Here is a 27,631-nt window from a genome sequence, read left to right as displayed (position 1 = left end):
GGTGTAATTCTGTAAGGAAGAAAGAGGGCAAGAGGCTGATAGACGGAAAGGGAACTTGGGTTTCAATTTCTTTTAAAATAAAATGAGAGGTAAGAGATGTGTCTCCCATTGGGCTCACATTGTCACACATGTTCTTATTTTTGTGTGCAGATTTTTTGCAGAGAGACAGTTAGAGACCATACAAAGCTTCTCAGTTTTGAATTTATATTGAACACTAGAGTGTCGCCATGTTTCCTGTCCCATGAACTACTCCTGCAGGGCTTTTGTCAGAGCTGGCATCCACCCACATTGACGTTAGTTAGTAACAGCTGAGAGTATTTCCCCTTGGCTGCTACTGCTGCTAAGTTGCTTCAGTCATGTCCGACTCTGTGCGAATCCATAGATGGCAGCCCACCAGGCTCTGCTGTCCCTGGGATTCCCCAGGCAAGATTACTGGAGTGGGTTGCCATTTCCTTCTCCAGTGAATGAAAGTGAAAAGTGAAAGTGAAGTTGCTTAGTCGTGTCCAACTCTCCGAGACCCCATGGACTGTAGTCTGCCAGGCTCCTCCGTCCATGGGATTTTCCAGGCAAGTGTACTGGATTTTCCAGGCTAGATTTTCCAGGAAAAAAAATTTCCAGGCACTTTTCCAGGCAATTGCCATTGCCTTCTCCAATTTCCCCTTGGAACTACCTGCAATTTAATGAGGGATTCTAGACATTTCATAGAAGCACACACACACACACACACAAAAGGCATAAATTTATAATGGTGGCATTTCCAGCATATCTATAAAGTCATATTGTTTTATTCATTCTCTACCCATTTCTATTAAAGGTGTTTACTGAGTTGTGTGCTAGTCACAGTGTTATACTTAGAACACAAAAATAAACAAATCCTTAGAAGTAGTTTGCTATGTACGTAGTCCTTAACCGGGAGGCATAAGAGTATTCTCTCCATGTTTGAACATATCTGGGGGTGGTTTGATTTGTTCCAATGACCTGGGGGACGGTACAGGAAAGATTTTCCTAAAGAAGAATTATCCAGCCCTAAGCAGTGGTGTCTCCATTGATAAACAAATGCTAGAAAAAGAATAAGTGCTAGTGGCAGTGATTTATTATATACCATACTGTCTGAAACACCTTGGCTGCATTGTTTAATTTAAGCTCACCTTGTCACTTTGGAGTAACTACTATCTCCACTTTCATGAATGGCTGAAAGGAGAAAGTCTTTCAAAGTTATGTTGCTAAGTTAATGGCAGGGCCAGTTTTTAAACAGTGTCCTAGATTAGACCCCAGAACCTACAATTTTAATAACTGGACCATAGAGCTTCTTAAGCTGAAGCTAAAACGGAACCTGGAGATCATGCTCGAGCAACCCAGAGGGCACCTACTATGATTTAGTCATCTGTCTTCCTTAAACCTAGTACAAGGACTGCCAAAATGCCTTTCCTTTATCTGTCATTTTATTTAGTCTAATCCGTCTCATTTTTATAGACAAAGAAAAGTGAGGTTCAGGAAGGTTACGTCCTTTTAATATGTGGCAGAGCTGAGATTAGAATCCAAAGAATGTGGCCTAGCCGTTATGGAAAACAGTTACGATAATAAGTCAAAAAGTGAAAGATAACTCCCATATAATCTGGCATCCCCACTTCTGGGAAATAAGCCAAAGGAAATGAAATCAGTATGTTGAAGTGCTCTCTGTACCCCAGTGTTCATTGCAGCATTATTTGAAACTACCAAGAAAGAAGAATCTGTGTTTGTTGACAGATGAATAAAGGTGGATAACAAATCTATGGTGTGTGTATATATATATATTCATATGTATTCTATATGTATATGTATGGTGGCATATTATTCAGCCATGAGAAAGAAGGAAATCCTCCCATTTGTGACAACATGGATGAAGCTTGAGGGCATATGCTAAGTGAGATACTTCAGATAAAGACAAATAGTGTACGATCTCACTTGTATGTGGAATCTAAAAATGCCAAACTCTTGGAGGAATGTTTGTTGTTTGAGGGGGGAGGGGGTTGGGGAGGTATTGGTCGAAGGACATAAACATAAGATGACTAAGTTCTAGGGGTCTAATATATAGCATGGTGACTCTAATACCATAGAGTATTGTAATGTATACTTGAGAGTTGTTACCAGAGTAGATCTTACATGTTTTGACCACAAAAGGAAAGAAAAGGTGGATATGAGGTGGAAGATGTGTGAACTAACCTTATTATGGAAATTCTTCTATAGCATACTTTGTTGTTGTTATTTAGTTGCTCAGTCATGCCTGACTATTTGGAGACCCCATGGACTATCACCCATCCGGCTCCTCTGCCCATGGGATTTCCCCGGCAAGAATACTGGAGTGGGTTGCCAGTTCCTTCTCCAGGGGACCTTCCTGACCCAGGGATTGAACACTCAGACCCATGTCTCCTGCATTGGCAGGAAGATTCTTTATGGCTGAGCTCCAGGGAAGCTCCAAAAAGGTACAGGACGTTGACACATTTTATTACTAGTGAGGTAGACTTTGACCATGTGTTTAGGGTGGTGTCTGTGAGGGTTCTCCAATGTAGATTTAAATTTTAACTTTGTAATTAATAAGCATCTTGTAGGGAGATACTCCCAAGGCTTTGTGAATTAGTGAGTTGGTTTTCAGGAAATATCCAAAATGAGCACATTTAACTCTGTGCGTATGAATGATGTATATCAGAGAAAGTGATGGCTGAAAGTGGTTATACTGTGAACGAATCTTAAAGTCCCTCATTTGAGATAGAAGGGTTCACCTAAAAGCCAGCTGAGAATGTCATCTCAGATGTGGGATGACCAGCAGCCCAGCCCATCTCCTCACCTCAGATTGCTTTATTCCTTCCTGACTGCCATTAGGATGTACCATGTATCCAGAGGTCATTGCTCTCTGACTACGTTTGTGTTCGAGTAGAGGAAGAATCCATTCAAGTCTTCCTGTCCTTCCCACCCATTTAAAATAATTGTTGTTTGGTCTGTCGATGTCTCTCTTTCTCCCCCTCTGCAGTGAGAGATCTGTTTCACTAACTTGGCCCATGTTCCAGTCACCCATGTTTTCAGTGGCTCCTTGAACCAGGGAACCAGGGGTCGCTGACAAATCTAGTATTTTTGATAATCAGCCAGTCCCTGTAGTCAAACCCACACATCAAAAAAATTAAGATGAAAAAGGGACTTCCCTGGTGGTCTAGCAGTTAAGACTTCACCTTCCAGCGCAGGGGACTGCAGGTTCAATCCCTGGTTGGGGAGCAAAGATTCCACATGCTTCCAGGCCAAAAAACCAGAATGTAAAACAGAAGCAATATTGTAACAAGTTCAATAGACTTTAAAAATGATCCACATCAAAAACATTTTGAAAACCTCATGCATCAGGGCCCTTCCCCATGGGAGAAGGCGAGAACCCAGCTCCTGCAGGACATTCAAGAAACTCATCAGCCTGGGGACCTGACCACACTGCACACCGGCTGGTTCACAGGACTTATTAGCCTATCCCAGACGTCCCGGTCCTATTAACACTGGCTGCAGGGATCAAAAGTTCCCTTTGACCCTTCTGAAAATATTAGGTAATGTCAGTGCAGGGGGATAATACACTCTTTCTGCATGTCTGCCCTGCAGTGCAGCAATTGTTGCTCTTGGGAATGATTGTGCTAATTCTTAGGTCATTAACACCAAGTACTAAATGACAACACACTTCTCTAACCAGAGAGAAGGCAAAACAGAGGATGATACATCTTTCTGGAGCATAAAGTTTATTAAGACTATGAAAAAACCAAGGAGATGACAAGCATTATCCCCTCCCCCACCAACGTGAAAGACAGACGTGTGGGCGTTGGGGGACATGCCCCAGGGCACAGTCCAGTCTCTGAAGTTTCACCCAGCAGGGGAGGTGGGGCAGCCAGGCCAGGGTGGTGCCTCTTCTGGTTGCCCAGACCACTCCAGAGCATCCTCTGAGCTGGCCTGGGTTTTGGATAGGAGGCTTTCTTTTAGGCGGTGGAGTTGCTGGATTTGAATCCCATCATCCAGGTGGGAACTCGACCAGGTCCCATGGAGCTTGTCAGGTCATCCACTGTCTGTTTCTGGGGCCACTTTATTACTAGCTCTCTTGCTGGGCAGCCCACAGCAAAGATATTTAAATATACGTCTCCAGATACTCCCAGCCAACCCCTTCTTTTTCTAGGTGAGGCCAGAGGGAGTGACAGGGGACATATCCTCGGGGTGGCCAACAAGGGTGGTGCTTCCTGCATCAGGCACCTCCGGGAGGCAGTGAGTTCCTTCAGGGACTTTCCGCTGATGTCATGGGTGCCATTGGTGTTGCAGGTGTCACAGGTGGTGTGGTTGTCCTGTGTGCCGTGGGTTCTGTGAGTGTTGTGGGTGACGTGGGTGCCACGGGTGACACTGGTGTCATGGGTGCCCCTGGTGTGATGTGTGTCACAGTTGCCATGGGTGCCGTCTGTGTCGCTGGCACCCCTGGTGTCACGGGTGACGTTAGTAGCATGAGTATCCTGGGTGCTGTGGTCACCACTGGTGTCACGGGTGCCTCTGTTGTCCCAGGTATCTCGGTTGCCATGGTGTCATGTATGTTGCAGGCCCCCGTGGTGTCCTGGGTGCTCAGGGCGTCATAGGTGTGGCTGGTGTCACGGGTGCCCCTTGTGTCACGGGTGCCCCTTGTGTCATGGGTGCCACAGGCGTCATGGGTGAGGCTGGTGCTGCTGGTATCATAGCTATCATGGGTTCACTGGCGTCACGGGCATCATAGAAGTCATCGATGATGCTGGTGTCACGGGTGAGGCAGGTGTCACTGGTGACGCAGGTGTCACAGATGACACGGGTGTCATCTATGTTGCAGGCCCCAGTGGTGTCCTGGGTGCTTAGGGCGTCATAGGTGAGGCTGGTATCCCAGGTATGGCGGGTGTCATGGGTGGTGCAGGTGTCACAGGTGAGGCTGGTACGTCTGGTATAACAGGTGTCGTAGGTGCTGATGGTGTCGCGGGCGTCTCTGGTTACACGGGCAACACTGGTATCACAGGTGTGGCTGCTGTCACGCCTGCCACAAGAGTCGCAGGTGAGCCTGGTCCCGCTCGTGTTGTGGCGGTCACCGGCGTGATCAATGGCTCGGGCGCAGCTGGCATCGTGGGTGTTGTGAGTGGAGGGGTCTGGGCTGGCGGTGACGGTCCTTGCCTCCGGGAAAGGTGGGGGAGTGGCAGGCTCTCTGGTCTTCTCCCTTGACTCCTGGTTCTCCTGCTGCTGAATGGTCTCCCAAAGCCAGGCGGGAATAAACATGGAAACCTCAGGGCTGACGGGAGGCGTACGTTCTCGGCTGCTGACGTCGGAGGAAATGGCCGGCCTCACAATAATGTTGCGGGCCCTCACCTTGGGTTCAGTCACGTGCATGCTGTCCCTACAACTGAGTACGTCTAAGCCCTGGATCTGGTCCCTCCACCAGCCAATATCGTCTCCACTCTTTCTGGTAATGGAATATACCAGTTGGGGAGACCTGTCTACCCCCTTAGAGGCCAAAGGCCGAGTGACGGAGGCGGAGGTCCGAGGCCCGGGAGGTATCACGGGTGGGAGTGCTCATCACAGGCTGACGGGAGTGGCTCCTCCTAGCCCATGTTCACCCATGAATGCTGCCAAACATCATCTAAAGTACCACTGTTGGTAGGATTGAGCGTTAGCATTTTTTCTGTTAAATCTGTTATCTCATTGGATAGATACTACTGCCCCCTAAAGCACACGCTGCCGCAGCTCCCAGAAACCTTGTCCCCCAAAGGGGAGGGATACAGTTGCCATGGTGTACAGGACGCCTCTGAGGCTCCACGCATCCACCTCTGGGGCTGTGTAAGGCATTCCTAGGAAGAGTTCTGGGGCCATGAACACGGGACTGCTGCAGAAAGTGTCTGGCTTCTTTCCTGGGGGCCACTGGTCGCTAAGGTCAAAGTGGAGATCTTGGCATTGTTTTTGGTATCGAGGACGAGCTTGCCCGGCTTCAAGTCCCGGTGGCCCCTCGGCCCCTGGTGGCAGTGCTGCAGAGCCGAGACCAGCTGGCGGAATGGGCCTCGGGCCTCCTCATCCGTCTTGTGGCCTTTGGCCTCCAAGTGGGTGAACTCGTCTTCCCCGCTGAGGTACTGCCATACTATAAACAGAGTCTCCTCACTATCAATCAGTTCAAGGAGTTTCACAATATTCGGGTAGTTTACAATTCTCAGGCTGTTAACCTCTCAAAACAGTTCCTGGAGGCTGGAGAAGCTCTGATTTGTCTTGTGAATGTCCTTGATGGCTACCACTCCCATGGTCAGAACATGCCTGGCCAATTTCACTTTGGCAGAGTGGCCTTCACCAATTGTGTGAAGGATCTCATAATTTTCAATATGAGCCGCCTTTTTAGCGGAGATGGCCACGAGGTCCTGCATCCCTACCTATACTAACTACGAGTCAGCTATACTAATTACCTAACTATACTAACTATACCAGTAACTATACTAAGTACCACTAAGCCCTCACAAAGAATGCTAACTGTTCTAACAATACTGCGTATGCTGACAGTGCTATACATCTATTCTAATGCTCTCAACTATACTAAGAGTGCTAACACTAACTATACTAATGAACTGTTCACTAAACCACCTTAAGTCTGCAGCAAGTGAAGAACCAAGGTTTTGGCAATAACTATACCCTCCCCCACCACCATGAAAGGCAGAAGTGTGGGGAATGGGGGACATGCCCCACGGCACAGTCCAGTCACTGAAGTTTCACCCAGCAGGGGAGGAGGGGCAGCCAGGCCAGGGTGATGCCTCTTCTGGTTGCACAGACCACCCCAGAGCATCCTCTGAGCTGGCCAGGGTTTTGGATAGGAGGCTTTCCTGAAGGCGGTGGAGGTGCTGGATTTGAATCCCATCATCCAGGTGGGAACATGACCAGGTCCCAGGGAGCTTGGCAGGTCATCCATTGGCTGTTTCTGGTATCACTTTAATATTAGCCCTCTTCCTGGGCAGGCCACAGCAAATATATTTAGAGAGACATCTCCAGATTCTCCCAGCCACCCCCCTCTTTTTCTGGTGAGGCCAGAGGGAGTGACTGGGGACATATCCTCGGGCTGCCCAACAAGGATGGAGCTTCCCACATCAGGCATCTCCGGGCGGCAGTGGGTTCCTTCAGGGACTTCACCGCTGATGTCATGGGTGCCATTGGTGTTGCAGGTGTCACAGATGATGTGGTTGTCCTGTGTGCCATGGGTTCTGTGAGTGTTGTGGGCGATGCGTTTCCGCGGGTGACACTGGTGTCACGGGTGGGGCAGGTGTCACTGGTGACACTGGTGTCACAGGTATCTCGGTTGCCATGGGTGTCATGTATGTTGCAGTCCCCAGTGGTGTCCTGGTGCTCAGGGCATCATAGGTGACGCTGATGTCACAGGTGTGGCTGTTGTCAGGTCCCTCTTGTGTCATGGGTGCCACAGGCGTCATGGGTGAGGCTGGTACCTCTGGTATCGCAGGTGTCGGGCTGATGGTGTTGCAGGCGTCTCTGGCGTCACAGGTAACGCTGGTATCACAGGTGTGGCTGCTGTCACGCCTGCTGCAAGAGTCGCAGGTGAACCTGGTCCTGCACGTGTCGTGGCAGTCATTAGTGGGATCGGTGGCTTGGGCGCTGCCGGCATCGTGGGTGTTGTGAGTGGAGGGGCCTGGGCTGGGGGTGACAGTCCATGCCTCCGGGCAAGGTGGGGGAGTGGCAGGCTCTCTGGTCCTCTCCCTTGACTCCTGGTTCTCCTGCTGCTGAATGGTCTTCCAAAGCCAGGCGGGAATAAGCATGGAAACCTCAGGGCTGGCGGGAGGCGTATGTTCTCGGTTGCTGACATCGGAGGAAATGGCCGGCCTCACAATAATGTTGCGGGCCCTCACCTTGGGTTCACTCACGTGCATGCTGTCCCTACATCTGAGTACGTCCAAGCCCTGGATCTGGTCCCTCTACCAGCCCATATCATCTCCACTGTTTCTGGTAATGGAATATATCAGTTGGGGAGACCTGTCTACCCCCTTAGAGGCCAAAGGCCGAGTGACGGAGGCGGAGGTCCGAGGCCCGGGAGGTATCACGGGTGGGAGTGCTCATCACAGGCTGGCGGGAGTGGCTCTTCCTGGCCCGTGTTCACCCATGGATGCTGCCAAACATCAACTAAAGTACCTCTGTTGGCAGGGATCAGCGTTAGCATTCTGTCTAGTAAATCTGTTATCTCATAGGATATATATTTCGGCACCTGGTACTGCCCCCTAAGCACACGCTGCCGCAGCTCCCAGAAATCTTGTCCTCCGAAGGGGAAGGATCCAGTTTCCATGTTGTACTGCTGAGGCTCCACACATCCTCCTCTGGCCTGTGTAAGGCATCCCCAGGAAGAGTTCTAGGGCCATGAACGCGGGACTGCTGCAGAAAGTGTCTGGCTTCTTTCCTGGGGGCCTCTGGTCACTAAGGCTGAAGTCGGAGATCTTGGCGTTGTTGTTGGCATCGAGGAGGAGGTTGCCCAGCTTGAAGTCCTGGTGCACCTTGCCCCCTTGTGGCAGTGCTGCAGAGCCGAGACCAGGTGGCGGATCGGGCCTTGAGCCTCCCCATCTGTCTCGCGGCCTTTGGCCTCCAACTGGGTGAACCTGTCTCCGCTGCTGAGGTACTCCTATAGTATAAACAGAGTCTCCTCAGTATCAATCACTTCCAGGAGTTTGACAGTATTCGGGTGGTTTAACATTCTCATGCTGTTAACCTCTCAAAACAGTTCCTGTAAGCTAGAGAAGCTCTGATTTGTCTTGTGAATGGCCTTGATCGATACCACTCCCCTGATCAGAACATGCTGGGCCAACTTCACTTTGGCAGTGTGGCCTTCACCAATTGTCTGAACTATCTCATAATTCTCAATATGAGCAATCTTGTTAGCGGAGATGGCCATGAGGTCCTGCATCCCTAACTATACTAACTACCACTGCTGCTGCTCAGTCGCTTCAGTCGTGTCCGACTCTGTGCGACCCCACAGAGGGCAGCCTACCAGGCTCCCCAGTCCCTGGGATTCTCCAGGCAACAACACTGGAGTGGGTTGCCATTTCCTTCTCCATTAACTACCACTGCTGCTGCTGCTGCTGCTGAGTCGCGTCAGTTGTGACCGACTCTGTGCTACCCTATAGACGGCAGCCCACCAGGCTCCCCTGTCCCTGGGATTCTCCAGGCAAGAACACTGGAGTGGGTTGCCAGCTATACTAATTACCTAACTATACTAACTATACCACTAAGTATACTCACTACCACTAAGCCCTCACTAAGAATCCTAACTGTTCCAGCAATACTGCATATGCAAACAGTCCTATACAACTATATTAATGCTCACTACTGTGCTAACAGTGCTAACACTAACTATGCTAATCAAGTATTAACTATACGACCTTTTGCTAAGTATACCAATGGTACTAACAGTGCTAACACAAACTATACTATCTATGCTAACAATATTATCTATGCCAAATATTCTAACTATATCAATGATACTCTCTCTACTAATACTAGCTGCACTAAAACAAAATAAGATAAAATGAGAAAATGAAGGGAAAAAATTGGAAAAAAAAACACAAAAAGAGGAGAAACTAAAAATGAAAGAAGAAAATGATCAGACACAAATTTAAAAAATGAGAAAATGATAAAGGAAAAAAAAGAAAAAGAAAAAAGAGAGGAAAAGGAAAAAAATCAACAAAATCATGGACAAAAGCTCGCTAACTGTAGGTCCAGCCATCAGGTCACCAAAATCAACTTCCTGGGCTCTGTGGACAAAAACCTGCACCCAGCTGGGGGTCTTATAAAGGGTGTTTTGTGAGTTTCATCACAGTGATTGCCTGTGAGGTCAGAGCAAGCAACAGACCAATCGTGGCTGGGGATAAGCCCAGTGGTTTTCTCCCTTTTCAGGTCTAATGCCCCTTTACACTTAGGAAAAAGGTCCCAAAGAGGTTTTTCTTTTAATATATTAGAGACTGGTATTCACTTTGATAGAAATTAAAATCTGTAGGAGGCTTCAGCAACTTTTTCATTTCTAGTTTGAATAATTAGTAATAATTTAAAGGACCTCATAATGTCTACACTTGAAATATTCAGTTCTTTTTCCTTAATCTCTGGTCACAAAGTGATGATTTAACTGACTTGATGAAACTGTAGGAAAATGTTCTATTGTGTGAGACACTGGTAAAGCACATTATTAATGTTTATGAAGCTGAGGGAAGATATTCCAGGAGGATCAAGAGCAGATTTCTCATTGGGAGCCTCAGAAGTCAGATGACATGGGTCAGTGTCTTTGAAATGTGGAAGGAAAGAAGCTGTTAACCAAGAATCCTATGTTTAGCAAAACTGTCCTTCAAAAATGAAACAGTGATAGAGGCATTCCCAGTTCATGAGAGTTGTGGGAATTCTCCACCACCCGACGTTCCTGAGCAGGGAGTCCTTCAGGTTGGAATGAAAGATCCTCAACAGTAACTCTAAGCCTTATGAAGAGATGAAGATCTCTGGTAAAAGGTGATAAACGGATGATTAGAAAAAAGTGCTACACTGCTGTAATTAAAATGGATAACCAGCAAGGACCTACTGTATAGCCCAAGGAATTCCACACAATGATATGTGGCAGCCTGGATGAGAGAGGTGTTTGAGGGAGAATGGATACACATGTATGTATGGCTGAATCCCTTTTCTTGCCACCTGAAATTATCACAGTATTGTCAATCAGCTGTGTTATTGTTGTTCAGTCACCTAGTCATGTCCCACTCTGCAACCCCATGGACTACAGCACTCCAGGCCTCCCGGTCCCTCAGTCAGTCAGTTCAGTCGCTCAGTCGTGTCCGACTCTTTGTGACCCCATGGACTGCAGCACACCAGGTCTCCCTGTCCATCACCAACTCCCGGAGTTCACTCAGACTCATGTCCATCGAGTCAGTGATGCCATCCAGCCATCTCATCCTCTGTCGTCCCCTGCTCCTCTTGCCCCCAATACCTCCCAGCATCAGAGTCTTTTCCAATGAGTCAACTCTTTGCACGAGGTGGCCAAAGTACTGGAGTTTCAGCTTTAGCATCATTCCTTCCAAAGAAATCCCAGGGCTGATCTCCTTGCAGTCTAGGGGACTCTCAAGAGTCCTGTCCAACACCACAGTTCAAAAGCATCAATTCTTGGGCGCTCAGCCTTCTTCACAGTCCAACTCTCACATCCATACATGACCACAGGAAAAACCATAGCCTGGACTAGACGGACCTTTGTTGGCAAAGTAATGTCTCTGCTTTTGAATATGCTATCTAGGTTGGTGATAACTTTCCTTCCAAGGAGGAACTGTCTTTTAATTTCATGGCTGCAGTCACCATCTGCAGTGATTTTGGAGCCCAGAAAAATAAAGTCTGACACTGTTTCCACCGTTTCCCCATCTATTTCCCATGAAGTGATGGGACCGGATGCCATGATCTTCGTTTTCTGAATGTTGAGCTTTAAGCCAACTTTTTCACTCTCCACTTTCACTTTCATCAAGAGGCTTTTGAGTTCCTCTTCACTTTCTGCAATAAGGGTGGTGTCATCTGCATATCTGAGGTTATTGATATTTCTTCCGGCAGTCTTGATTCCAGCTTGTGCTTCTTCCCGTCCAGCGTTTCTCATGATGTACTCTGCATATAAGTTAAATAAGCAGGGTGACAATATACAGCCTTGACATACTCCTTTTCCTATTTGGAACCAGTCTGTTGTTCCATGTCTTATTCTAACTGTTCTTTCCTGACCTGCATATAAGTTTCTCAAGAGGCAGATCAGGTGGTCTGGTATTCCCATCTCTTGAAGAATTTTCCACAGTTTATTGTGATCCACACAGTCATAGGCTTTGGCATAGTCAATAAAGCAGAAATAGATGTTTTTCTGGAACTCTCTTGCTTTTTTGATGATCCAGCGGATGTTGGCAATTTGATCTCTGGTTCCTCTGCCTTTTCTAAAACCAGCTTGAACATCAGGAAGTTCACGGTTCACATATTGCTGAAGCCTGGCTTGGAGAATTTTAAGCATTACTTTACTAGCCTGTGAGATAAGTGTAATTGTGTGGTAGTTTGAGTATTCTTTGGCATTGCCTTTCTTTGGGATTGGAATGAAAACTGACCTTTTCCAGTGCTGTGGCCACTGCTGAGTTTTCCAAATTTGCTGGCATATTGAGTGCAGCACTTTCACAGCATCATCTTTCAGGATTTGGAATAGCTCAACTGGAATTCTATCACCTCCACTAGCTTTGTTCGTAGTGATGCTTTCTAAGGCCCACTTGACTTCACATTCCAGGATGTCTGGCTCTAGGGTAGTGATCACACCATCGTGATTATCTGGGTTGTGTAGATCTTTTTTGTACAGTTCTTCTGTGTATTCTTGCCATCTCTTCTTAATATCTTCTGCTTCTGTTAGGTCCATCCCATTTTTGTCCTTTATCGAGCCTATCTTTGCATGAAATGTTCCTTTGGTATCTCTGATGTTCTTGAAGAGATTTCTAGTCTTTCCCATTCTGTTGTTTTCCTCTATTTCTTTGCATTGATCGCTGAAGAAGGCTTTCTTATGTACTATAGTATACTAATCTATACTAACTATAGACCCTATGTCCAAATACAGTCAAATTGGTGGTTAGGGCTTCAGTATATACATTTTGAGGGGAAACAGTTTGGTCTATACATTCCATCTTTTGCCCACCCCCGCCCAGATTCATGTCCTTGTCATGTGCTATTAAGATACACTCACCTCATCTCGACATCCCTAGAAGTCTTAAGCCATTCCAACATCTATTCCAAGCCCAAAGTCTCACTAAAATGTCACCTGATCAGGTATAGGTGAGAAGTGATGCGTAAAATTAACCCTCACAGAACCCATAAAGAAAAATATAACACATTGTTGAAACACAAATAACAGAAAAGTTGAACAAGTAAAGGTATTCTCAGTGCTATAAAGGAGTCCAGTCCCTTAAATGAACCGGAACATGTACCTCCAATTCAGATTGCTGTAGAATTCTTTCTTTCAGAACTTAAGATAATTTTCACATTCATATGGGAGAATGAGTGAGGACAAGAGACTTTGAGAAAAACGAATTATTAGAAGTATAGAAAGACTTTCCTTATCTGATTTCAAAGTGTCCTGCAAAGCTGTTGTAAGTAAAATAGTGCAGTATCAGTGCAGAATAGACATAGGTCGTGAAGTATAATTAGATACAGAAACAGATCCATGTTAAATGAGTAAAGTTAAAAAGCACTTAATCATAGAGGGAAGAAGAGTTTTTAAAAATGAACAGTATTAAACCACAGAAAGGTTTTTTATAGACATTAAAGAAGACCTAAATAAATGAAAAGGCATCATATACTGATAGATCACAAACTTAGTATTATTCACATGACAGCAAATTGATCTACAGATTCAACACAATCCCAGCATCTTTGCAGAAATTGATGAGCTGATCCTAACATTCTTATGGAAATACAGAGACCCAGGATAGCCAAAACAATTTAGAAAAAGGACAAAGTTGGAGGACTGAGACTTCTCAATTTCAAATATACTGCTGCTGCTGCTGCTAAGTCGCTTCAGTCGTGTCCAACTCTGTGCGACCCCAAGATGGGAGCCCACCAGCCTCCCCTGTCCCTGGGATTCTCCAGGCAAGAACACTGGAGTGGGTTGCCATTTCCTTCTCCCGTGCATGAAAGTGAAAAGTGGAAGTGAAGGCACTCAGGCGTGTCCAACTCTGTGCGACCCCATAGACGGCAGCCCACCAGGCTCCCCCATCCGTGGGATTTTCCAGGCAAGAGTACTGGGGTGGGGTGCCATTGCCTTCTCCATCAAATATACTACAAAGCTGTAAAAACCAGAACAGTATGGTACTAATGTGGACTTCCCTGGTGGCTCAGTTGTAAAGAACCCAGCTGCCAATGCAGGAGATATGGGTTTGATCCCTAGGTTGGGAAGATTCTTGGAGAAGAAAATGGCAACCCACTCCAGTATTCTCCAGCCTGGGAAACTGCATGGGCAGAGGAGCCTGGTGGGCTACAGTCTATGGGTTCACAAAGAGTCGGACATGACGTAATGATGAAACAACAGCAATAAGACCATTTTGGGATTTTGGATATGTATGTATTTCACTTCTTATTTTGAAAGAATTTAGGAGTTATAGAAACTGGAAAAATAATACCTTCAACCAGCTGCCTTCAACCAGCTTCTACTAATGTGAATATCTTATACATTACAAAGATTAAAATCAGGAAATTAACACTGATGTAGTAGTTATTATAGACCATATTTGAATTTTATCCATTGGTCCACTAGACCGGTTCAGTCCTTTTTCCAGTCTAGGATCCAGTTTAGACTTCTTGATTAACTTGGTTATCTGTCTTTGTAGTGTGTCCAATCTGTGAAATCTTTGGTCTTTTGTTACTTTGTTTTCTGCCTTTCCTTTCTTGCCTCCTCCTTCCTTCTTTCTTTCCTTTTTCACGATGACCTTGACACTTTTGAGAAATACTATCCAATGGTTATTCGGCTTCCCTGCTGGTTCAGTTGGAGAAGGTGATGGCACCCTACTGAAGTACCCTTGCCTGGAAAATCCCATGGACGGAGGAGCCTGGTAGGCTGCAGTCCATGGGGTCTCGAAGAGTCGGACACGACTGAGCGACTTCCCTTTCACTTTGCGCTTTCATGCATTGGAGAAGCAAATGGCAGCCCACTCCAGTGTTCTTGCCTGGAGAATCCCAGGGACGGCGGAGCCTGGTGGGCTGCCTTCTATGGGGTCACACAGAGTCGGACACGACTGAAGTGACTTAGCAGCAGCAGCAGCTGGCTCAATGGTAAAGAATCCGCCTACCAATGCAGCGGACGTGGCTTTGATACCTGGGTGGGGAAGATCTCCTGGAGAGGGACATGGCAACCCACTCCAGTATTCTTGCCTGGGGAAATCTATGGACAGAGGAGCCTGATGGGCTACAGTCCATGGGTTGCAAAGAGTTGGACACGACTTAGCAACTAAACAACAACAGTCTACTAATTACCTTATCAAGTGTCCCTCAGCCTGGATTTGTCTGATTAGATGGGATAGAATATTTTTGGCAAGATCACTACTGAAGTGATCTTATGACCTTTATCCTTGTCTGTGCATCATTTCAGAAGGTGCATGAGTGCAGTTTGTGCCACTAATGATATCGATTTTGATCACTTGGTTAAGGTGCTGAATGATAGAATTATCCACTGTAAATGTGTTTTCGCATTTGTCATGAACAAATATCTTGTGGGGAGATACTTTGGGACTATTCAAATGTCCTGTTTCTCATCTCACTTTTGCCCATTAACTTGAGCATCCTTCAATGATTACTTCTCTGCATCAGTGTTCACTGTGGTGTTTACTAATGGTCATTTTAAATTTTCATCATTCCTTATCAAATTATTAATTGAATTATACTGTCAGGAAGAGCAAGTCCTTCATCTCCACTTATTATTCATTTATTTTTTGTATTAGTATGGATTCATGGATATTATTTTAGTCTATGGGTTATAACCCATTACTATACTTGTATTTATTTTGTTGCTCAAACTGTCCCAGATTTAGTCAGTGGGAGCTTATTCAATTTAGCCCATGTGTCTTTCTCAACATGTTCACATCATTTGTTGAACGTTTCCTTCTTAATTTTTGGTTCCATAAATATTCCAGGCTCATCTTACACATATAATTTTTAATGCTTCTGTCCTCCAACTTCCTATATCTTGAAGGATCTCTATTTCCTTTTATCAAATAATGATATTTATAAACCAAAAGATGGGCACTGCTTATAGTTATTGCTACTGATATGTTACTGCTTCTAGGATTTCTCAGGAAAGATAGCTATGAAATGAATTATTTACTAATGAAAAATATTCATTTCTGTATCTATTTACGCACACACATATTAAAAGTATGAGTTCATACTACTAGTCCTAAACCCAGTCCCACATCACTGGATGTCTTGTTACTTTCTTTCCTTATTTATAGCTCCTTTCTCTGACTGGGAGAAACGGCCCACATTTTTCACCACAGATTTACTTACTATAATCCAAGTATACACGTAAACTAGTTTCCGAATTTCTAACTCACACTCTTGCATCAAAAACAAATTTGCTAATCTTAAAGAAAAAAATACTCCATGATGTGTGTTACAGATGGTAAGGCAGGCTTTGTTCAGAACCATCATGGTAGGTGGAGGGACCACTGTAGTGGGATTTTACAGTGGAGTCATGAGATTGGGCTCAACTCTGTGTACAACCTGGACCAGTGGGAATTTATAGCCAGAGAGTAAGGCAGTGGTTGCGAAAACATAACGGGGAGAAAAAGGGGATCTGGCTAAAATGACCTAACAGGATTCTTGCTATAACATACTCTACAGAAAACAGTTTAGATAGCTCTTTTTGACTTAAAAATCAGATCATTAAAGTCATTCCATACCAATTCGGGGAAATTGTCCCCCCCCCCACCCCACCCCCTGCCTCCCACACACACCTCTCTTTTTTAACGGCTGTCTACCATTCAGTGTATGGATGGAGTATAGTTTATTCAATAACTCTTCAATTTGTGGACATTTAGGTTGTTTCCAGTATTTTGCATATGCAAGCAATGCTGAAGAAATGTTCACATTTACTTTCATATTTTTGAAGGTGTAGCTGCTGGATTAGAAGTGAAATTGCTGAGTCAGAAGGTCGGTGTGTATGAAATTTTGTTAACTTATCTCCAAATTCCCTTCCAGATGGAGCACACCAATTTTCATTTCCACCAGCAATGTATGAAAGAAACTTATCTCCTTTGGGGATTTATTTAATGGTCAGAGACTGGTCCATGTAAACTTCTGGGATGCAGAGATTTTAAAATTCAATTTAATATTTGTTGAAATACTTTCTTGCTTTGCTTCTGTGTATGTGTAAGCCAGCAGTTTATTAACTGTGACTTTGGGTAAGGTACTTAAACAATAAAACTAGGCTTTATTGTTTATAAATATGTAAAATGATAAAACTTGCTTTTAAAAACTTTTTTAACATAGTGAGATTATGTATGTAGGGAGTGTATTCCAGTGCCTGTCAATAAATGAGGATTTAGGATGAGTGAAGTGCTTCATAAATACATAGTAAAATAAAGTATTTAATTTTCTCCTGGCATCTTTGCACAGCACAGATGCCTGAATAAGGTGGCTCTTTTTCACAGTAGTTCATCTTTTTCACAGTAGTTCAACTGGGAGATATTAGGACCCGTCCTTTCCTTTAATAGTTGGGCCCTCAACGGTAGCACAGCGTCATGTTCAAATATTTACTCAAGAATGTGGTACCTCTTGATTCAGCTATTTGTCCAAAATATCTACCAAAACCACCATCTCTTTTCTATCCCTAAAGACACTGCCCTAATCCAGGGCTCCATCTGTGACCTGGTCTCATGTCTTCTAACAGCTCTCCCTGACTCTGGAGTCGCTCCTCCACCTCCTTCTCTACACGGTTCTGGAGGATTCCACTGTAATCTCTTGTGTAATTTCCATGGTTAAAAGCCTGTCTTTGACTCCACGTGATTTAGGGATTCTAAAGCCCATAGGTATGTTTGCCTTTTCCTTGATAATCTTTGGGCTTTCCCAGCAGTAAGCTTTTGGGCATGTTACTCCATTGGCGTGGAATTCCCTGCCTGATCTTTCAGCCTGGTGAAATCCTTGTGAAATTTTAGTTTTGAGATGTCCCTGACGGCTTGCTACTGCCAATGGCACTCTGAATGAAATCTCCACCCTAGCTCTTAACAGCTGTTCTGGCCCCGTGCTTAGACCTTAAGTACAAAATCTAGGTTCTGATTATCCTTTTTTCATGTACCAGGTTATATTGCCTTAGTCTTTCTTGTTCTCTAACAGTCTCCTCAGTCAGACTTCCAGCTGCTTGAGAGCAACAGTGATGGTTTAATCACCTTACCATCTGTAAGACCTCACACAGAACCTGGTCCAGAGTGAGGGGTCAATAATGCATGTTGCTGAGTGTGTTTGCTGTGGGCTGTGGGGTCAGGGAAGAGAGACTCCGCTTTTCAAAAGCAGAAGAAGTCTGTTCTCCACACTGATGGGACAGGCATGATGTGCTCCCACCTGTTTTATTTCTTTCCAGCTATGGGAGGCCAAGGGTCCCAAGATCAGGCTGCTTGTACTGAAAACTGCTCTGCTCTTTTATGCACTGCCTTAGAGAGACCTTATCCCTGCCTCTTTAACATGAAGTGTTGAAGTTATTTTAATCTTGTTAATCGTAGTTTATTTTGGGTAGTCAGCCAAACACTGATACATGTGTCTTAAACCAGTGGTTCTCATTTTTTTTTTTTTTTCCTCCCAATGCCTTGTCCTAGAGTACACTTGAGAATTTGTCAGACTAGAGTGTGGAGGAATGCAAAAGGGTTCAGAAGTCTCTAGAGGTCAGCAACAGAACCCCTCTCTTCCTCTTAGCCAAATGAACTCCTCTGTAGGAGTGAAATACTCAGAACTGCATTAGAGAGAGCCTAACCCTCACTGTACACAGGAATATGGTTTTATTTTGAAGACCATTTTAGGCATCACAGTGCGTGTATTAGGAATTGCAGAGATAAGTGCTTTGGAAAATATGTTATCTGAGGAGGGTGATATTTAATCTTCTTTAGCAAAGATAAGACTTGTGGCAACATGGTTTCTTTTCTTTTCTTTTTTTTTAAATATTTTAAGCATCTATCTTTAATAAATAACTTCACTAAAACAGCATTGTAAAAAGTGAACTGTTAAAATTAAAAGGCACTTAAAATAAGAATGTGAATAGTATGAAACAAAACAGGAAACTCAAACAGTGAGAAGTAAATACACAGTGGTCTGTTATAGCACTAATGGAAAGGAAGAAATGCTTAAGTGATAGCTATTGCATGAGCCACAGTACAACTTCACATGTTCAATAAAAAGGCAAATGTACAGCTAAAACATCAATGAAAAAGTACTGATTTTTTAAAAGTCTTACCCCAAATTGCAAACCAATACATTAAATGATTAGAAGAGGTGATAAAAAGCACCAGGCTTTAAAAAGAAAATGAATAAAATAAAATTCACCCGGAGGTCCTCAATTTAGCAAATACTATGTAAATTAAGGCCTTTATGTAGATAATGCTAAATCAAGGACTTTTTGCAGAAAATTTCCCAAGACTTGAATTTACAAAGAGAAGGCATAGAAGTTACCAAAATTAAGTAACTCTTCAAATGGCACACAGGTTTTAAAGCTATGTTTTCCCTTCCTAGCTCTGACTTTCCCCTTGGCCTTTGCAGATCAAATATTTCACTATTTTACACCTGTAACTCCTAGCATACTCATCTTTCGGGTATGTCATCAGTCATGTCTAACAGGCAAATAGCAAAATAATACATTGAAAACAATTCTAAACTAGAATTTCTATGGTTTCTATCGTCTAGTATTTGGCTTAGAAAATTGGTATCAAACATGCCCTGTGTGTTTTTAGGAGATGAAATTTGGTCCTATGGATGAGTGAAAAAAGCAGGAAGATTTTGGCTGCAACCAAGAGGTGGTGTGTGTCTCCCGTGCTAGGCCACAGTGGGTGCGTGTGCTGTCACTTTAGTTGTGTCTGAGTCTGTGCAATCCTGTAGACTGCAGCCTTCCTAGCTCCTCTGTCCATGGGATTCTCCAGGCAAGAATGCTAGAGGGGGTTGCCATGCCCTACTCTAGGGTCTCTTCCTGACCGAAGGATCAAATCCGTGTCTCCTATGTCTCGTGTGTTGGCAGGCGGGTTCTTTACTGCCAGTGCCACCTAGGTAGCCCAGGCTACAGTGGGTAGGAGATATAATTTTGTTATCAGTACATCTCTGTCTGTTGAAAGTTAATATTCACAGAGAAGGGCACCAAGACCCAGAGAGTAGTAGCCTGCCTGAGGTTGCCTGAGGTTGCTCTGCTCACTGGGCAGGAGAGACGGGTGCCCAGGCCTGAGGTCTTTCCCCTGCACCTCTCTGTCTGCTGTGGAGCTGAGCTCTTCACCATCCCCTTGGGTCATTTCTGTGTCCCAGTGACCCTCTCACTACTGTCTGGCACAGGGTCCAAGGTTGCACCAAGTGACCTTTAAGACCCCTTCCAAACATCAGACCCTACTTCTAATTCAAACCAAGGAGAAAATGAACTGGTCTTAGTTGAAGAGCTTCACTATGTTTTTACAGTCTCTTCCCTGCCCTGAACCAATCGACTCATCTGTTCTATCTAGAGTTGCCAAAGAACCATCGTCTGGAAAGCACATTTCTCAGTTTGTATCCTTTACTGCTCCAAAATCTTGAGCAGTTCCCATCTGCCTAGGGGATAAATAAAATAATAGGGAATAAATTAAAAAAAAAAAAAAAGGTACATTTCTCTTTTCTAAGCTTATTTGCTTTTATCTTCAGTCACATTAGGCCCCTTTGCAGAGCCTGCCCTCCTGGGAAAGCGTTTTTTTTACATTCCAATGCTCTCTGCTTTCTGTAACCTGGCTTTTCTCTCCTGCTGAAATGTGTTCCTCCCTGAAAACTCTCCTTGAATGCTTTTCATCCTTGAAAGGTGTCTAACTCCAGTGCACGTGCCCAACCACTAGTGATTCCCAACCGCCAGTGATCCTGAAGGGTGTCTAACGTCAGCGCGTGCGCCAAACCGAAAGTGATGTTCGCTGCTGCTGCTGCTAAGTCGCTTCAGTCGTGTCCGACTCTGTGCGACCCCAGAGACGGCAGCCTACGAGGCTCCCCTGTCCCTGGGATTCTCCAGGCAAGAACACTGGAGTGGGTTGCCATTTCCTTCTCCCGTGCCTGAAAGGGAAAATTGGAAGTGAAGTCGCTCAGTCGTGTCCAACTCTTCGCGACCCCATGGACTGCAGCCTACCAGGCTCCTCTGTCCGTGGGATTTTCCAGGCAAGAGTACTGGAGTTGGGTGCCATTGCCTTCTCCGAGGAGGTGTCTAACGTCAGCGCATGTGTCCAACAGCAAGTGATGTTTGAAGGGTGTCTAACGTTAGTTACTCATTGGAAAAGACTCTGATGCTGGGAGGGATTGGGGGCAGGAGGAGAAGGGGACGACAGAGGATGAGATGGCTGGATGGCATCACCGACTCGATGGATGGGTTCACTTGAGTTTGAGTGAACCCCGGGTGTTGGTGATGGACAGGGAGGCCTGGCGTGCTGCAATTCGTGGGGTCGCAAAGAGTCGGAGAGGACGGAGCGACTGAACTGAACTAACGTTAGTTAGCACGTGCACCCAGCCACAAGTGGAATCTGATGTTTGAAAGTGTGGAAGAATTATCTGTCTCAGACATACATGCACCCCATTGTTCGTGGTTTTGGATTGTATGTGCTCTCATCTTGTCTCTTCAGTAAACTGTGAGTTTCCTGAGGGCAGGGTATAGATCAGTCTTTCCTGTCGGTCGCTCCCTCCCTCCTTGTTAATGTCTAAAGTGACAGTGAAAGTGAAGTCACTCAGTCGTGTCCGACTCTTTGTGACCCCATGGTCTGCAGCCTGCCAAACTCCTCCACCCATGGGGTTTTCCAGGCAAGACTACTGGAGTGGGTCAGCATTTCCTTCTCCAGGGCAGCTTCCCGACCCAGGGATTGAACCCTGGTCTCCTGCACCACAGGCAGACTCTTTACTGTCTGAGCCACCGGGGAATGTCTAGCGCAGTAACAAATCCACACTAGATAATCAGTGTTAACAGATCTATGGAGCCGGTAACAGACAAAAGTCATCAGGTTAGCTCCCAGAGCAAACTGTTCAACAACATGTTGTAGTGCCTGAAGAATTTAGGGGTTACTGACTGGAGAGGAAGAGGAGGGTGAGGCATATATTTTAGCGATTAATTCTTGCCTTGGTATGTTTAGTCTTTTGAAGGATGAAAAGGAAGAAAAAAAGTAAAAGCTCTGTTGACAGTTAAAAGCAGACATCTGTTCTCTTCACCAAGTAGGTGCTCAGTCTTTTCAGGAGGAACTTAATTCATCTTTACATTTTTTTAACATCCCTATAATTGTTTTTCCTTTAAGAGATTTTCCATTTTCATAAGAAAATTCAGTTTCAGAGAGGCTCTTGAGTTTGCCCGAGTAAGTGGCAGAGGTGTCTAGACCCTAAGGTTTAGCTTCTGCTTGTCTTCCACTCTGCCTCCTCCTGGAGCCTGAGAGCACTTGTGAAAACAAGGGAGCCAGGGGGATGGTCAGCGGCTTCAGGAGATGCTTGAGCTCAGGTCGTGTTGCTTAGAGTTTGAAAAATACAAAAGTTAAAAGTGCAACTACTGTTCAAAGTTAGCGGATCTAACTCTTCTCCATTTGTTTCTCTTTAAAGAGAATGAGAGAGAAAGAGCTCAGGAGTCACCTTCTTGTCCTTAATTTTTCACCCTTTAACCACCCATTGGGCTTCCCAGGTGGCAGAGGAGCCTGGTGAGCTATGGTCCATGGGGTCACAAAGAGTCAGACACAGCTGAAGCAACTTAGCACAGCACACAACCAGCTATTAACCCATCTTTAGAAAAAAATGAGTGATAAAAAACCAATGTCTCGACAGTGTAGAAAACTAAAGGAAAATAAGCTATGTGGGTTTTTTGTTTTTGTTTTGTTTTTGTTTTTTAATGAAAATAGCAGGGAATCATGCTCTAATCTAAGATTCTCTTTTTAGCATGAGTTTGTTTGGCCTGAGAAACCACACCAATGCTCTGAAGAGACTTGTCCTGATTTCTGGAGTATTAATCAGTGAGGAAACGAGCCTGATCTGGGAGTCAGGCTCCGGATCTGACTCTGCCACTGTTCTGGTGGGCAAGATTGAGTCAGAAATACCATCTCTTCAGTTCTCCGTTTTTTCATTAATCAAAGGGATGCAGTGGATTAGAACAGAGATTCTCAGCCTCAGCAGGGTTGATGCTTTGAGAAATTCTTTGTTATGGAGGCTGTCCTGTGCATCCTAGGGCTTTCCCAGCATCCCTGACCTCTACCAGGTCGACCACAGTACCACTCACTCCTCTCCACCCGCTCCTCACGAGGTGTGATGACAAAACTTCTCCAGACACTGTCCAGTGTCCCTTGGGGGACAAAAACATCTTCATCTGCACCACGGGCTGCAAGCAGACTTTACGTCCGCTGGGTATTTATTGAGAATACCTGACAGGAGAGGCTCTGAGCTATGCACTGGGGCTATGACAGCGAAGAGGGTAAATGCTCTGCTGTCTTCATGGAGCTTTGGTCTGGTGGGGAAGGGAAGTCTCCAGGCTGTGGGGAGACCCTGGAATGGGTGTTATGCTTGGGTCCTGGCAGGAGTCAGGGGTCCTCTGGACTTATTAGTCTGAGGACATGGAAAGCTTGGAAGGACCCAGTCACTTCTCAGTACATCGTGTTATCTTGACCTGTTGCCCCCTCAGATAAGTGGGGTAAATGAGCATTTCCACTTGGGGATAGAGAGCTTCTGCAGCACAGGCTCATAAGGAGCTGGAGAAATGAAGAGTTGAGTATAAAATGGGCCCCTTAGCAGAATAAAATAATTCTTAGTGCTACTAAGTGCTACCCTATCTGGGGTAACGATTTGGGCATGTTAATTTTCCTCTTGGTGACCATATATATTCGTGAGTAGAATGCCGCAGGGTGAGCCAGACATGGTGCCTGGAGTTATCTTTCTTAGCACTTGATTTTCTTTTGCAGTTCCACTTTCTATTTGAATAAAATCAGAATAAGCACAGCACATGCAGTGCTATTAGCACTCAATGTTTTCACATTTCTCTGAGGTGTTTATATTTTAATGGGATTATGAGGACATTCTAAACCCAGTTTGAGAGGGGTCCAAAAAAGAAGAAAGTGGTCCTTCTTTAAAAGGAATGTGTTGATAGGGTATAAAGTTGCCAGGCACTATAGCCTAGAGGGTCCAGGTTAAAAGGGTGGACTATTTGGGTTCATAGTTATTGCCCAGCTACTTTTTAGCTGTGCAACTTCAAGAAAGTCACTTTTTTTTTGGTCACTTGTAAAATCATAATACTGATAGTATTTACCTCACCAGCTTCTTGTGAGGATTCAGACATTTTGAACAGAAACTGGCATATGGAAATCACTTATGAAGTTTTGAAATCGTATCTGGGAATCACTGGGTCACTTGGATAAGGTCCTAGCTTATCCAAGTCACGAGTATATTTTGCCAAGCACTATGTTTAATGGACCTGGTGTTCTTGCCTGGGAAATCCCATGGACAGAGGAGCCTGGTGGCTCCTGTAGGACTGCAGTCCTACAGTCCATGCGGTCACAAAAGAGTCAGACACAGCTTAGCAACTAAACAACAGCAGGATTTCAACTGCAAATACTTTTATTTATACAAGTGATGATCACATGCTACTTGCTCATCCTTGCAAGTAGATCTCCTCCCCTGCTCTTCAAAATCTCAACTTTGTAGAGAAGTTTGAACAATTCTAAGGGTCTAAACATCACCCCAATCTCTCAAAACTACCTCCTTGAAAATGGCTCCATTCCACAGGGAAGGACCTGTGGGCGTACATTTTAAAGCTAGAGGAGGGTGAGGAGCCTCATTGTCTGGACCAGCTCCAGGGTCAACCTGTGGTCACACCCTCTGGATATTCAGGAGATATCGATGGTCTGTGTGGCATCTGTACCATTTCCGCTGGGGTTTCGCTGTGTCCTTTGGCCAGGCCGTGGGCTGTTGCCTCGGCGACTTGGACTGAGACAACAGCCCCTGTGACAAATCGCTCTTTACTGTCTGATTTTCCACTAGGACCCTCAGAGACCCGCCAGACTGGACCAAGGCCTCTGGAGCCCTTCCCAAGAACCTTCTTGCTTGGAAGATTAGCAGTTTCTTCTCAAGCACCGCTCTCAACTTGGCTAAACACCTTGAAACAGTTCCAGCAAGACGTATGTCCCTCACATCCCAGGGCAGGTAGGCGCTTGTGTGCACCCAACGCTTCTGATCGTAGCCATGTGGTCCTGACCACCTGGCAGTTACTGTGTATATTACTTACATACGTGTGCATATGTAAGTGTGTATGTGTGCTGTGCTTAGTTGCTCAGTCATGTCTGACTCTGCAACCCTTTGTACTGTAGCCTGCCAGGCTCATCTGTCCATGGGATTCTCCAGGCCAGAATACTGGAGTGGGTTGCCATGCCTTCCTCCAGGGGGTCTCCCCAACCCAGGGATTGAACTCAGGTCTCCCAGGTTGCAGGTGGATTCTTCACCATCTGAGGCACCAGAGAGTGAGTATATGTGTATGTACATATCTGTGTTTATGTGCCTGTGGTTTAAAAAGTGTTGTTTCTAGAATTTACCATAACTACTGCTGTGTGTGTACCCCCAGAAGTCATAGGTTGAAATCTTAACTGCATATCTTATATATTTATAAAATGCATGTATTATAGTGAAGGGCAGGGAATCCAGTGTGCTACAGTCCATGGGGTCACAATGAGTCCAACAGGACTTAGTGACTGGCCAACAACAATGCATATGTATGTGTGAGTGTATGTGTCTATGCATGTATATGTTTATATATCTGTGGTTAAAACCCACTCCAGTATTCTTGCTTGGAGAAGTCCATGGACAGAGGACCCTGGCAGGCTATAGTCCATGGGGTCACAAAGAGGGGGGACACGACTGAGAGGCTAACATTTTACTTTTCATTGTTTAGTTTTAGATGAAAAAGGAGAGTTTCTATCTTTGGCATGTGACTAATGACTATGTTTATGCTTCTAAGAAAGGATTAATTTTCAGTTCACAGGAAAATAAGAGTGGGGAAGAGGAAGATTCATGGAGGAGCGATATAAGAGTGAAACGAGAGATGGAGTTTAAAAGTGTGCCTGTGTGTTAATATATTTGAGTTTGATAATAAGGATAGTGAAGAAGAGAAAGAGAAAAGCTGTGAGTGCTTGAGTCCCCTTAATGGGAAGAATAGAGGTCTGCGGAAAACATAGGCATCATGTTACTCTCTGATGACCATGCAGTGGCACTGTTGACAGGAGACAGCTTCCTGCTGTCACTTCCAAATTATGGTGTGTGCATTCTAGGGAAGTGCAAGACTGTCCCTTAAGATGCCTGAAGAAAACATTTTGTTGTTGTTGTTTAGTCGCTAAGTCGTGTCTGACTCTTTGGCAACCCCATGGAGTGTAGCCTGCCAAGCTCCTCTGTCCATGGAATTTCCCAGTGCTATTTCCTTCTCGGGGATCTTGCCTGCCCAGGGATCGAACTAGCATTTCCTCCATCAGCAGGTGGATACTGTACACTGAGTCACCAGATATTAGAACTCCAAATTCTATTAAGATTTTATCTTGAGGAAATACAAATACACTAAACTTTGCTAGTAGTGAATATATGATTGATACTGGCTCCGGCAGTGGCACCCCACTCCAGTACTCTTGCTTGGAAAATCCCATGGACGGAGGAGCCTGTTAGGCTGCAGTCCATGGGGTCGCTAAGAGTTGCATACGACTGAGCGACTTCACTTTCACTTTTCACTTTCCTGCATTGGAGAAGGAAATGGCAACCCACTCCAGTGTTCTTGCCTGGAGAATCCCAGGGACGGGGAGCCTGGTGGGCTGCCGTCTCTGGGGTCGCACAGAGTCGGACAGGACTGAAGTGACTTAGCATAGCACTGGCTCCGTCACTCATCACTTAAGTAGAGGATTCTGCATCACGTGGTCTGCAAGAGGAGTGGGAGCTCTGTAACTCAGAGTTGGTGGCAGCTACCTCATTCTGAGCTTACAGTGACGTATTGTAGTTTGCATGTTCTTGGTGAAATGGATTTATACACTATATTACTGATTATGATAATTTAACACTCTTAAAATGTATAAGTGACTTAAAATGTTTCCTGCAAAGAAACTGCTGGTCAAGATGGTCCTAATAATTCAAGTCAATAATAACAACAATGGAAAAATGGAAAAACAGCAGGCCCCATCCTGGTTTGAACTTTTTCTCAGATATATTGTGAGCTAAAAACAGTGGCTATTGGTGATATGTTATCTAGCAGCTTTTGGTTTTTTTTTTAGAAAATATACCCACTTAGTCAATCTTTTTGAAATGAAAGTGATATTTTTGGTAATAAATGAGGAAATAATGGCCTTTGAAGAAAACTCATGGTTTGGAGAAAGAATTTTGAAAGTGCATGTTTAAAGATATTTTCATCACTATGTGATTTTTGTTCCTGAGATTAAGCCTGATGTATTTTACCTGTACAACTCTTATATGTCAATATCAAAAGTGCTTTAAAAGTGAATTTTCTAATTTGTTAACAAACTATCCAAATGAAGCCTTTAGGTGGGTTTTAAGATCATCTGTAAAAATATAACTATTACATACCTTCCTTTAATTTGTTAAACAAAGAGATTAACATTACAGAAGATGGAAATGTATTGATCAAGCATAAGACTTGTATATGAATACGCTTTTCCACAAGCACCTGTGTTGCTTTGTGAAGAATATTTTTCAACTAGGCAACGATTAAAATGAAAAACCAAAATAAGTTTAGAACCAGGCCATCAAATCACTGTATCACAAAATGTCATATTCAGGCTTTCGAAAGCAGTGGTACATGTTCAGTCATACTTCCTAACTAAAATCAGGCTTCCCTGGTAGCTCAGCTGGTCAAGAACCTGCCTGCAATGCAGGAGACCCCGGTTCA

General features: G+C 44.8%; 1 protein-coding gene across 1 annotated transcript in view; it reads right to left on the bottom strand.

Annotated features, from left to right (window-relative positions):
- Positions 1 to 1,759: 1,759 nt before the first annotated feature.
- Positions 1,760 to 27,631, bottom strand: part of LOC133260349 (uncharacterized) — a 124,621-nt gene continuing 98,749 nt past the window's right edge. Inside the window, exon 4 of the mRNA XM_061438609.1 lies at positions 1,760 to 8,650. Coding sequence (XP_061294593.1) covers positions 4,606 to 5,388 — 783 coding nt within the window. The 5' untranslated portion in view covers positions 5,389 to 8,650 and the 3' untranslated portion in view covers positions 1,760 to 4,605. The remainder of the gene's footprint in view (positions 8,651 to 27,631) is intronic.

This window comes from Bos javanicus, chromosome 14 (genome assembly GCF_032452875.1).
Source record: "Bos javanicus breed banteng chromosome 14, ARS-OSU_banteng_1.0, whole genome shotgun sequence".
Classification (NCBI taxonomy): Eukaryota; Metazoa; Chordata; class Mammalia; order Artiodactyla; family Bovidae; genus Bos; species Bos javanicus.
The sequence above is the reverse complement of the archived record's forward strand: the minus strand, read 5'-3'. Positions and strand labels throughout refer to the sequence as shown.